Genomic DNA, 13,313 nt, shown 5'->3' on the forward strand with positions numbered 1-13,313 from the left:
GACAGAGTTCAGGGCCCTAATACAATACGCATACTGTAAGCTTGCGTTCAGAGACAGTTGCTGCCTGAGGAAATACAGTATAAATAATCCAAATAGGCAAATGCTTGATATAGAATAAATAATCTAAATAGACAGGAAGGATGAAAACACAGACACTGAGATTGTCAAAGACATTACGTCCTTAATCCTCTTGAAAGACAGGGGCATTTAGGTGTCTAAATAATCTTTAAGATCTTGCCCTCCTTCATGAAGTCAAGGTTACCCAGACTTAAGTATTGATCCCAGATAGCCAGTTCACTATGGCAGTGCCATAGCTTCTTTTTCTCTTTTGCTTAAATAATTAAACTTGTTAGCTAAACTATGAAACAGGAGCACAGATTGGCTGGTAGGGTCTCAGCTTCAGCTTCTGATGGGAGAATTGGCATCCTGGGTAGCTGGAGAAGAGGCATTTTTTTTTTTTCTTGCTTCATTGATCATGGCAAAAGTGCCACATAGTGGTCTTGATGTCACAGTGGCCCATTTCACAGATTGACACACTAGCACATGTACACTTTCATCATATTTTGGTGTCTCTGCTGTGCTGAGGGAAAACAGTAGCACAGGAATTTCTCAACCCATTCAGCTGTCCAAAATGTTGGCTCTCTGCATGTGCATTCCTTTGCAACCCAAGACTTTATTTTTTTTTTTTTTTAAAGCATCTTGAGGTTCATTTTATAGACTCTGCTGTAAGTCCTGCTTAATCTAAGCACAAAATTTATTCCTTCTTTGTAAAGCAAAATATTTAAGCATGTATTCATTCACATGAATGCAAGTCCTCCAAGTCCATGGCCCGAATGCTAGATATTTTCATTCTTGTGTCACTTTGAAGTCAGTAAGGCTGATGTAAGTAATTGCTCACCATTATATCCTCAGGTGCTTTAAATGTTTCTATCTCCTAAACTGGTCCATCTCAGTTTTCTACCTAATTCTATACTTACATTGTATTTCCTAAAAGCTCTGGAAAAGTTTTGCTAAGTCAAAAAGCCACTGAAGAGTTTGACATCTTCAGCCAGCAGAATGCTTCAGGGTGAATCCATGTGTCAAATTTTAGGCCTTGAGTAGTAATGGGCCTAGCTTAATTCGCTCAGCACTGAGCCTATGGCCATACCACCCTGAGAACGCCTGATCTCATCTGATCTCGGAAGCTAAGCAGGGTCAGGCCTGGTTAGTACTTGGATGTGAGACCAACTGGGAATACTGGGTGCTGTAGGCTGTAAAAAATAATTTTTTTGGGGAAGAGTGGCTGGAAAGCTCCCCTGCAGAAAAGGACCTGGGGGTGTTGCTCAACAGCCGGCTGAATATGAGCCAGCAGTGTGCCCAGGTGGCCAAGAAGGCCAACAGCATCCTGGCCTCTATCAGAAATGGTGTGGCCAGCAGGAGCAGGGAGGTGATCGTGCCCCTGTACTCGGCTCTGGTGAGGCCGCACCTCGAATACTGTGTTCAGTTTTGGGCCCCTCACTACAAGAAGGACATTGAGGTGCTGGAGTGTGTCCAGAGAAGGGCGATGAAGCTGTTGAGGGGTCTGGAACACAAGTGTGATGAGGATCGGCTCAGGGACCTGGGGTTGTTCAGTCTGGAGAAGAGGAGGCTGAGGGGAGACCTTATCGCTCTCTACAATTACCTGAAAGGAGGTTGCAGAGAGGTGGGTGTTGGTCTCTTCTCCCAAGTGACGAGTGACAGGACAAGAGGAAATGGCCTCAAGTTGCGCCAGGGGAGGTTTAGATTGGATACTAGGAAAACTTTCTTCATTGAAAGGGTTGTCAGACCCTGTAAGAGGCTGCTCAGGGATGTGATGGAGTCACCATCACTGGAGGTGTTCAAGGAACGTGTGGACGTGGCACTTCAGGACATGGTTTAGTGGGCATGGTGATGTTGGGTTGATGGTCAGACTTGATGATCTTAAAGGTCTTTTCCAACCTTAGCGATTCTGTGATTCTGTGATTCTGTGCTCTTCCTGTTAGCTACTAAATGTTTTCAAAAGAACCTGAAACCAAATTAAACCAAAAATATCTCCCGTATAAGGTGCATCCTTTAGCTCCACAGTCTGAGGAACGGGGAGAACACCTACCTGCCTATAAATGCATATGATGCTTGCAAAATTGCTAGTTCTGTATTTTAGTCTCATTGTTATGGGCCAGCAGAAAATTATTTTTCGTAAATCCTTCATTCCTCTGGCAGGTGTGAGGTGCTAATGGGTTTTAGCTATTCCCTGTATGTAGCCAAATCACTCAGAAACAGATTTTCTTCCCTGCATGCTGATTTCTCTCAACTAGAATAGATAAGGAATAGTAATCAGGTCTCTACTTGAAAGCTGCAAACTTAACCTCTTGCAAACACCAGCCTCCTCATTTCTAGTTTGAAGGTTTGTTTTTGAACACCCAGTTCTATTGTGATTAATTAATGTATTCTCCAGTTTTTATCAGGCCAAAGAAAAATTTAAAAAAGAAATGAAGATTGAAGGATTTCTGTACAGTGACTTATCTGTACTAGCTTCTGATATCCCATATTTTCCACCAGAGGAAGAGGAAGAAAATTTGGAAGATGGAATTCACCTGGTTGTCTGTGTCCATGGATTGGATGGTAAGGCCAGGAGGAATTGCTGTTTTCAAGTCATTTTGGAGTAAACAAAAAAAAGGGTAGATGTTCAGCAAGTATCAAAGAATGGAAAGTCTAAGGAAAGTATTTGTCTTAGCTAAGTATTTAGTCCTTATTATGTTATTCAGTCCACTGTAATAAAGGATCTAGGAGAAAATTAAATATTTGCTCTAAGAAATGGGTGCTGCAACTTTTTTTGTTGTTTTTTAAACAGAATTCTACACCAAAGTACATCAGTCCTTCTCTGTACAGGAGGAGTGCATTAGAGTAACTCTTCTTGTCTTTCTGCACGTGCTTAGTTGTTTTGCAATATATCACCAGGATGAAAACATTATTTAAACCCTCCAACACTGTTATAGGGTAGATAGTGGCCGGCTTTAGAAATTGAGAGAATAAAAATCATTATTCACTGTAGAGGAAGTATGGCCTGGAATTTTTTACATATAGGCTTTCTAAGCAGAAAACAGGTATGTTAAACTTGAAACTTCTCTTGACAAATTATTGGTATCAATGGGAAAGGTGTAGACATTAACCTTCAAGTGACAGAGAAGGAAGGTAGAGACTCTGAAATCTCAGGCATTCTCAGAAAGGTGGAAAACAAACACTTGCTGGCTTGAGCAAGGACTGTTTGCCCTTCAATATCTCAGTGGCAGTAATGTCATTCTCAGGAGGTGGAGGTACCTCCTTTTCCAACAAAACATTACAGAAGACTTTGGAATTTCCTAGTATGGAATGGGGCATCTCCCAAAATATTAAGAACCTGACAGTATTTCAGCACCATCTCTAATTGTGAATACACGGAGGCAGGCTACTCTACATCTGAAGGTACAGCCCCTGTACCCCAGCACATGTGCCGAGGTAGCTGACAGACCTCCGCTTCTTGTCTTTTTGTCTTACCTCTGCTGTTCAGCAAACAGGGGACAGAGTTATTCTGGGCCTGATCTTTGCCCTTTCTTCCCCACCATTTATGCAGTCCCCAGCAGCAGGAGGTAAGGTCCAGCCCCACTTTGTGCAGGCTGTGGGTATTCTTGCTCTCCCGCTGTTTCAATGCATGATCCTATGGTATGGTGAGCTTAGTTCCCTGAGCTCCTTGAACTTAGCAAGAGCTCCCTCGTGTCAAGGTTTGTAGGAAAACAGATGTATTGCATTGACTCTATATTAGTTATTTTTCTGTTGAATTACATCTTATAAAGTACCATTCATTTCTAGGTAACAGTGCAGATCTGCGGCTGGTAAAGACTTTTATAGAACTGGGACTCCCTGGTGGAAAACTGGACTTTCTAATGTCTGAAAGAAATCAGGTAGTACAGAGCTAACTTCTGCCTTCCTTTAGATCTGCTACAAATGTTGACATTGCTGAAACAGGGCCTTCATCAAAGCCCTTTCACCAGCTGAATGAAGCAAAAGCACTGGGGAATTCAGGGAATTTTATGTAGTATTTAGTGCAAAGGCCTGGTCCTGTTCCTGTCTAATTTGATAGGGTGTTCAAACCCACCCTATCATTAGCATTGAAGTCAAAGGCAACGACATTAGCTCTTACAGGACTAGACCTCAGAAGAAGAAAATTGATATATCCTGTCAGTTTGCAAACTTAGCAGCCTGGTGCCTCGGCCTGTTGGATGCCAGGCAACACAGCACTGACAGAAAGCAGCAAGTTTGGTGATGCTGAATTCTCCGGAGGATGTGGAATATCCAGCAGGTGCTGTCAGCTTCCTTTGCCTCGTCAGCCATTGTTTGTCTTGTTGCAATGTTTACGAGATTTATTTCCTTGAATGATAAAGAAACATCTTCCAGAAGAATTCATTGCTAGTCTAGGCAGAGAAACAGAAATTAAATCTGTGCTTTTGCCCTGCAATGAACCCATATTTATGACCCAGAGGCCTAACTTTTTGCCGAAGATAAGGATTTCCAGTGCCCAGTCAGAAACATTATTCTGATTTATGAGCAGCTGAGAAACTTGAGTCAAAATTTTCCAACCTTCTTTGTTCGACAGCTTTTGTATTTTGAAGTGGCCAGTTGGCGTTAAGTCTGCGAACTTGCCACCTTCCAGTGCACATCTCTGTCAGCAGCAGACCTGCACAGTGAACGAAAGCAAGATGAAAATAATGAGACCACTTCAGACTTGCGTCAAAGCCTCTTCTCATGTTTTCAGAGAATGAAACATCTTACAACAGCTCTATTTAACATTATCCAGAGCCCATAATGGGAACTTCTAGTGCTTCTACAGTCTTGGAAGGTGAGGAAGTTCCCATGGCACTGGAAATAGAACCTGTGTGATTTGGTGACTATTTGGATGCTGTAAAAGCATCCTGTCACCCTTTTTTTCCCTGCTCTGAGAACCACACTGAAAATGACCCAAGAAATCAGTCATTTAGCTGAAGTTTGCCTTATAGAGGAAAATGCAAATCACTTATTTTAGGCATTCATTTGTGATACATTTGACAAGCTCAATTGGGCTGAGATGATACTAAAGGATGGAGATATAACCAGGTGAAATATGATGCTTGATGTGTTTTGTTTGTGATTAACGTTCAGGCTGATATTCTTCCACTTTTAAACAACCTGAAAGCTTTGGGATAATGAGACTAGGAGGAAATCATTAATTATCAATGCAGACAAAACAAGCAGGCAGAAGGTTAGTGGACTGTTTGTAGTTTATGAGAACATTTATTTTAAAGTTGTATTGCAAAGTGAATATGCTCATGTTTTCCTTTGCAAGAGCTGCAATTAGCAAGATGAATTGTGCCACAAAAGCATTAATTACTGATATATTTTCTCTGAATAGCTGTTCCAACATTTGATGATTGTTTTTGTGGCATCTCATTAGTTACGGATTTGATTTAGAGTCCTGCTGGATTGCCAAATGACACAGTTCTGAATAAGATCTGCCTGCAATCATATAGACTGGACAATATATTATTTGTTTTATTGTATCACAACTGGCAGTACTGTTGCAAGCAACAAATTGTTTGTCTCTCTCTAAGCACTCATTCTCTTAATGATAACTGTTGAATAACAAACACACAGCATTTCATTAAGATAGCAAAATAATTTTGTGATTACATCCTTAGCATCACCATAACCCACATGTCAGTGTGTCATACTGTAAACTATTTTATCATAGTAATCTGTTAAATCCTAAATGCCAAAAGCTTTTCTTCCATGTGCAGAGTATGGTATCTAGAGCAGCTGAGCATTAGCAGTTCTCACCGCTGTCAAGTCAGGCTGCTTTAAGGTCATACTTATGACTCTGGAATCACTCAGCCCAATATTATTAATCTTACTATTAATAAATTGTAGGTCTGGGTTTATCTTATGACACATGCTGAAGTTAGAGGCACAGTCGGTAGAGAAAGAGAAGCAACCACAGGAGGTAATTTAATCCCTTTAAACTAGGAATTGTCTTCTAGAGGGTCCTATTTCCATGCCCTACAAAGTCTTAGGACTCTAGTCCTAACCTGAATTCTCAGGTTGTGTTCTTGAAGCTAAAAGGCACAATATAGAGTCAAAGAGACTCTATGACAGAAAATTTTGCCTTACATTACCTGCAAGCTCACTGAGGACAGTGGATTTCCGCATGGGCTTTAATGATAGCTATGTGACCCACACTGACCCATGGTATTGTTGTTACTGTTGATGCTATGTGAGAAAGAAAATACTTGTCGTGAGTAAGTTTGCAATATTAGTTGGAAGCTATTTGCTAATCAACTGAAAGTGAGACTTTATGACTTTGTTTTCAAAGGAGATCTTCAATTTTTAGAGGACCTGGAGGCTGAGAAAAGTCCCTCCCCTTGAGCATGTATAAAGAAAATTTGGACTGGTTATTATGTTTCTGCTTGCATTTTACTTTGATAATAACGTTAGTCTGCAGTAAGAGCTTTATATTTTAATTCACTGACTCATTCCATTTTTCACCAGACTGATACTTTTGCTGATTTTGATACAATGACTGACCGATTATTGGATGAAATTATTCAGCATATCCAGTTGTACAACCTCTCCATATCCCGAATAAGGTAAGCGTTCTGATATTTAATGTCTGTAAGTGAGTTACATGAGCAACATTCAGTGAAATTAACTTTTCCAAAAGTGCCCTGTGTCAAAAGCCATTGAATCAGTGAGATTAATTTTTACATTGTTATAGACAGAAGAGTATCTACTAGGCTGAAAAAAATGTGAAATTGTAGCTAAAGGATGTTACTGAAAGCCCCTATAGATTCCCCTCAAGAGCAATTTATGCCACCCTTATGCTTAATTTAAATAAAATACAGATGGTATTTGTGTTAACATAATTCTTTCTTTTCGAACAGTTTTATTGGACATTCCCTTGGTAACGTCATCATTCGATCTGTACTAACTCGTCCCAGGTTTCGCTATTACCTCAACAAGTTACACACATTCCTGTCCCTCTCTGGGCCTCACCTGGGAACTCTTTACAACAACAGTACTTTGGTTAGTACAGGTAAGAGTTGATGGAAAAGCTATGACTGGCTGCAGTCCATGGCAGAGTGCATGAGAGAGCAACACATGGAGGTAGCAATAAATCGTAAGAACATGACTTGTACACTGAAGTAGTGGAAAATATTTGCTGAAGACTTCACACCCACAATGAAAGGGGCTTTCAGTATCTACTACAAGGTCCAGCACAGCGTTCCCTGGAAAACCCAAGGGTGTGCAGAAGTGAAGAGATGACCTCGCTTTCACTGTATTCTTCCACTTCTCTGTGTACTGTCAATAAAGAAAGGCATCTCCAAGGCTTAAGAAGAATCTTACAGTGCTATGGGAATGGCATGTCCCAGAGTTCAACCTTCCTGAGTGTTGATGCTACTATGACATGAATAATCATAGAATTATTAAATAGTTTGGGTTGGAAGGGACCTTTAAAGGTCACCTAATCCAGCCCCCCTGCAGTGAGCAGGGACATCTTCAACTAGATCAGGTTGTTCAGAGCCCCGTCCAACCTGACCTTGAATTTTTCCAGGGATTGGGCATTTACAAACTCTCTTGGAAACCTCTTCCAGTGTTTCACCACCCTCATTGTAAAAATTTTCTTCCTTATATCTAGTCTGAATCTACCCTCTTTTAGTTTAAAACCATTACCCCTATCCAGTGAGACCCTTAGACTTTTCTGCTTGTTGATTAGCAATACAAGAGGAAATGAAGGCTTTTATTGAGTTACAGTGCTACCCTTACTGTAGGCACATGTCTTTAATCCCCTTGGTTGATAATTAGCAAACAGGGTAAAAATATGCACGTATTTTCATTCCAGGTCTATGGCTCATGCAAAAGTTGAAAAAGTCAGGATCACTTTTGCAGCTGACCTTCAGGGACAATGCAGATCTGCGCAAGTGTTTCCTCTATCAGCTCAGCCAAAAAACAGGTGAGTAGGACTTGATGTGGCTGTGTAAATATCAGGGGCTATTCCAAAGGATTATTCTGGATTGCCATGTCCTCCAGGGAGTAAAGGAAATCTGCATTTTGTTAATGATCTTTCTTTAAACACTCTTGCTTTCGAGAAAGGCAAAAATGTCTGTCTAAAATCTAGTATCTGTTTTATCAGTGCATTTTTTCTGTGCCAGTTAACAGTGGATATATTTGCCAAACTATTAGCACCAAATAAAACCTCCATGCTGTAGTAAATATGCACCTAAGTTTATATTCTGCAGACAAGAAATCTCATTCTTGACAGGCCACCATTGCTTAATTCATGCTACTAGATGAAAACCATTTTTCCTTTTTTATTTTTTTGTTTAAGTTTAACATCTCTTGTCTGTAGGAAATATGACTCTGTGAGATGAAGAGCAAATTTTATTCATGTCTACTGTGACACCTTTGTACTAGAGAGAGAGATGTATGGCCTCACACTGAAAAATGATGTCTAAATAGAGATCTTTTTATCCCTTCCTTGGTCTGTCATGAACAAATGAAATAAATTAGGCTTTTCTTAAGAAAGCAAGCATGATCCTTCTGTTCAAGCAAATGTTTTCTTTTAAGAGTTATTTTTAATATTATGTGTGAGTAAACTGGTGTTAAATATGTAGTCACAAGGTCACTGCTTGATACTTAATTTTTTTCTCATACTTTAGTACATTGCTAATAAGAAGCAAAGACTGTCTTAAGGTGCATATAACTTTTTAATTCTTAGTCTGACAGACATAGAGCTGTTTCATAATTTTATGAACACGTTGCATAACATAATCAATGACAGGAAGCTGCTGTATCTTGGCATTATTTGAATTTCCTTATTTGAATTTTCTCTTTGATTCCCTGGCTTTCCTTTCTGTGGAGTATTGTTGATGTCTGCTTTACTACTGTCATGTTCAAATAAAATTTGGTCTACACAGGAAGCTCATATTGTAACTTACCAAGCAAAGAATTTCCAAGCATGTGTTGTGAGTCAGAGTGATTCATTGTTTGTTAGCTTGGAGATCTAACAGGGTATAAATTAAGGTGTTGTCCCTGCAAAAGCAGAAGGCAGAAATTTAAATGTGAAAAGGGTTGTCTGTAAAGTCAGAATCATCCAGGTAGATGCTTAGGCGAAAAATCTGAAGAGGTAGGTAGGTCTAGATGTGAACATATGAGCTGGCATACTGAGTCAAAATAGAGGTGCCCCTACTCTAGCACCCTGGTCCCAAAAGTCATTGAGAGAACCTACAGAGGGAGAAATATCAGAAGCAGTGTTGTGCCCACTTTCCCAGATAAGTCTTTAAGCCTCCAGCAATTTCTGACTTTCTTCTTAAAGTAGAAGTCCCTGCTACTTTTCAATCTCTTTAAATGTTCTTTGTGCTTGTCTTGAAAGAAAAAATAAACATTATTCCCTTTTGAACCTCTTCACGTAAGATTTTAGATATGTTAACACTCACTGTTGCTTCTACCTTTCACCTCAGACTGAAGTCACAAACTCAGTTGGTTTGATTGCACAAGAAGAAAATGATAGACAGCTTCATCCAGGCTTAGTAAAAGCAGCTAGCAGGACTCTTTGTGGTGGTGATGGTCAGCTTTTCTATGAAAATCTAGAAATCAAAGGACTTGGTTCTGGGCCCCTTTCCCATAAGGTGGAGGGAAAGATGAAGGTCAAAGCCACAGCTCTTCTGCATTCAGGATACTCTCTGAACTAGCAGACTAGATCATCTGTGTCCATGTTGCTACTTTTCTGCTGAATGTGGGTGATGGAGGGCTCAAGAGACCACAGACAGGGCAAACAACGGGAGCCTGTTTCCACAGTCCATCAGTGGCCCCATTGCCTCCAGGGAAGAGGGAAGATTCCTGGTTTCCAGTCTATGTACCAGCAGTATGCACTTATCAAGGGACTGCTGAATTCAGGGACTGGATCCCAAGGCTCCCTCAACACTGATGTAATAGTATGACATCATAGCAGTGAAGTTGGTTTCTCTTCTCCCTCTTTCTCTTTTGTTTGAAAATTGTGCTAATTTGTTGTGTTATTTTTGAATGTGATCCCCATTCCTGTGAACATTTACTTATCCAAAACCACTCATTAACCATAGTGGGGCTGTACATATGTTTCCAATGTTTAGAGGCATAAATATTTGCAAGATTAAGGTTTTAATCAAACACTTTTTTTCAAACAGAGACAGTTCTTACTTTTTTGTTGACATACAATTAAGCTGTATGAGTGTCGATAAGTAACAAATAGTTTGCAGAAGCAGCAGAAATGGGTTTAAGCTATTATGAATCTTTCTAAGCTTGTGTTGCATGTTTTAATTATTATCATCTATTTTGCATGGTAGATTTTCAAATGTGTTTGAACACGAAGTAGTCATGCTGACACTGTATGTATTTTGATCGCTGTGCATCATTGTGATAAATATATTTAATGCATTTGCCACAGGTCTTCAGTACTTTAAAAATGTTGTGTTAGTGGCCTCACCCCAAGACAGATATGTACCCTTTCATTCAGCAAGAATAGAAATGTGCAAAAATGCACTTAAGGACAGACACACAGGTATGTTTAAGATCTTTTCTATATTTACAAAGCTGTTGGGGAATTGTGTTTTTGTGTAATTGAGGTCATTGCATTAGAAGGGTTTTTCATCAGCATGATGAAAACTCGAATGTTTATTTGATAAGGAAGAAAGTGTTCTCTTCCCACAGGAAATTACTGAAATCAATAAAAGAAGCTTTTTAAGAAGCTCTTTGTCTGATGAAAACAGAATCCAATCAGGTCATAATCAAAGGTTTCTTACTGATTCTTCCCCTTCCCTCTAATTTATTTTTTTAAAAGTGATGATAATAGAACTAGCTTTTGACAATGTTTTTCTGTAGTCTACTGATTTACTAGTATTGTATTGAAACCTTTGTTTCACATAATGAAATCTCTCTCAGCGCATCCAAAGTTATGGGGTTTTCCCTTTGTTTTCAATAGTGTTTGGATGATCGCCAGGTAATTCAAGGGACAGATCTAAAATCATATTGGTTTGTAATAAAATCTGTAAAGCACATCAGGACTCATGCTATCAGAGGCCTAGCCCTCCTGTGAGCTCAGGCTGTGTATTGTCCCAAGTATTGCCTTTGTTATTAGCAGTCTCCCTCATTTATAAAATGTTTGATGGCTTCATTTTGATGCCACTTCCAGAAATAAAGTTCAATGTAATTTCATACCCGTTTCACATATGTGATTACCTGGAAATGGAGGCACTCTTTGGAAGTAGAAAGAGACACGCAGGCCAAATAATCAACATGGTTGCCTTCACATATCTTACCTAAATTATAGCTCTTGCTGTCCTACCTCAGGTACAAATTAAAAGCCAATTTTCTAACTTTCTCTTCCAGTGGTTGTTTCTAAGGGACATGTTTGACCTAGCAGGAGCCAGATCTACATTCACTGTAGATCATTTATGAGTACAAGTTTCCTGAGCCATTTTTTTTGACCTATAAACTCCTCAACTATCTGCATGATATCCTTCCCACATTAGGTTCCCCAGAGAAATCCTAATGGACCTCTATGTCTTGCCAGACCCTTTTGCATTTGAATTCACAGACAGCGTGAGACCAACCCTCTTCCCCTGAAGGAAACAAGAGCACTTCCTTCCACCACAGAGCAAATGAGACTAAATGCTGAGGAGTGTTCCACTCTTCATGCTAGTAGCTTCGGCATGAAGCTACAGAAGGCCAGTGCCGCCATTAACTTAACAGCATCCTGGCACTTGGCAAATCTTGGAAATGGACTGCTGCTGTCTTGCATTTTGGCCTTGCTTCCATTTTCCTTCTCATTGTGACTGTAATTAAATTATACTGGAAGGAAGGAAAGGGATCTGGCAGCTTTGGCACGTAGGTGTGACATCTAAACTCTTTTGCAGGTCCTGTTTATGCAGAAATGATTAACAACCTGCTCCAGCCTTTGATTGGGGCAAAGGACTGCACTTTGATCAGACACAACGTGTTCCATGCTCTGCCAAACACCGCCAACACGTTGATAGGCCGGGCTGCCCACATTGCCGTGCTGGACTCTGAACTTTTCCTGGAGAAGTTCTTCCTCGTGGCAGGACTCAACTACTTCAAATAGTGCCTGAAGTACGGGGTAACAGAGGCAAACATTTTCATTGAATGGAGGAGAATCCTTTAGCCAGAAGAGTGAAGTGTTAGAAATGAGATCAGGTGGGACTTCCAAACTCTCCATTTCCATTTCTGTTTCAGAGAATAAAGTAAGTACTATGGCTTTAAGGCATTCAAGCTTCCAAATATTGGTGCTTTTGGAAGAAATAAATATTCCTCTTCAGTTTCTATGTTCTTTGTCCACATAAAGACATGAGTCACTTCTGAAGTACAGAATCAGGATAAGAAGGCTAAATGTCTAAATGTGATTGGACCAATATGAGTCCTATTTCTCCTAAATATTAACCCAGGAACTTGGCTGTCCTTGATTTAATGCTTATTTACATATTAACAAAGCTATACATTTGTAGCACTTTTCGGGTAGTTAACACAAGAGGAAACAAGCATATGTGAACTCAGGTTAAAACCTTCTTTGTGATGAACTGAGAAGTCTGAAAAACATTTATGAAAGTTTCAATGTTTCCATTTGTTGAAAGAAAATACTTGGATGGTTCCATTACTGGTAATAATTTGTAACATACATAGATTCAAATAATGGAAAGGACTGAAATATTTAACATAAAATGAAGAAATCTTGATATTTATCTTTTAAAAAACAACAACTTTAAGTTGGGAAGAATTTTGTTCAAGTTAGAAGCTGCCAAACCAACAGGAATCTATTGGATTACTTTTAAAATCTCAGTGGCATCTGTTAACATTTCTTCTGTTTACATTTATAGAGGATCATTATTGTGCTTGTTATAATCTTAGAGGTACAATTTTTACTTTTACATTTGTATCTAAGTATATTTACCCCAACATTATTTTTTTTAATTTATTACTTTGATATGAAATTCAAAATCTAGCCAGTAATATCCCTAAAAAACCCAATCAGATGAAAATAGGCTGGAGACATAGAGTGGTAAGGATTGTGGAACGCTTAAAAAATATAAGGATATCTTCTTAGGCTCCTCTGCAATGCTCTATTAATGCTTTACTAATGCCCATTTGCAGTGCTATATACAGTCCCTATTATTATATGGTTACAGCCGGTTGAACCATTTAAAACTTTACTCATACAAAGATATCCAAGTTGTTTTCAAGGGTTTGGAAAAGAACCCATTTTT

The 13,313-nt window shown here is 39.4% G+C and overlaps 1 protein-coding gene and 1 pseudogene across 1 annotated transcript in view; both read left to right on the forward strand.

Moving 5' to 3' along the window:
* The window catches only part of FAM135B (family with sequence similarity 135 member B), a 145,743-nt gene extending 133,586 nt beyond the window's left edge, over positions 1-12,157 (forward strand). Inside the window, exons 13-19 of the mRNA XM_059815340.1 lie at positions 2,453-2,619; positions 3,844-3,935; positions 6,553-6,650; positions 6,945-7,096; positions 7,904-8,014; positions 10,484-10,597; positions 11,952-12,157. Of these exons, the coding sequence (XP_059671323.1) occupies positions 2,453-2,619; positions 3,844-3,935; positions 6,553-6,650; positions 6,945-7,096; positions 7,904-8,014; positions 10,484-10,597; positions 11,952-12,157 (940 nt within the window). The remainder of the gene's footprint in view (positions 1-2,452; positions 2,620-3,843; positions 3,936-6,552; positions 6,651-6,944; positions 7,097-7,903; positions 8,015-10,483; positions 10,598-11,951) is intronic.
* On the forward strand, positions 1,134-1,252 carry LOC132316809 (5S ribosomal RNA; annotated as a pseudogene).
* Positions 12,158-13,313: the final 1,156 nt, after the last annotated feature.

The sequence above is a fragment of the Gavia stellata genome, chromosome 3, assembly GCF_030936135.1.
Source record: "Gavia stellata isolate bGavSte3 chromosome 3, bGavSte3.hap2, whole genome shotgun sequence".
NCBI classification, from domain to species: Eukaryota; Metazoa; Chordata; class Aves; order Gaviiformes; family Gaviidae; genus Gavia; species Gavia stellata.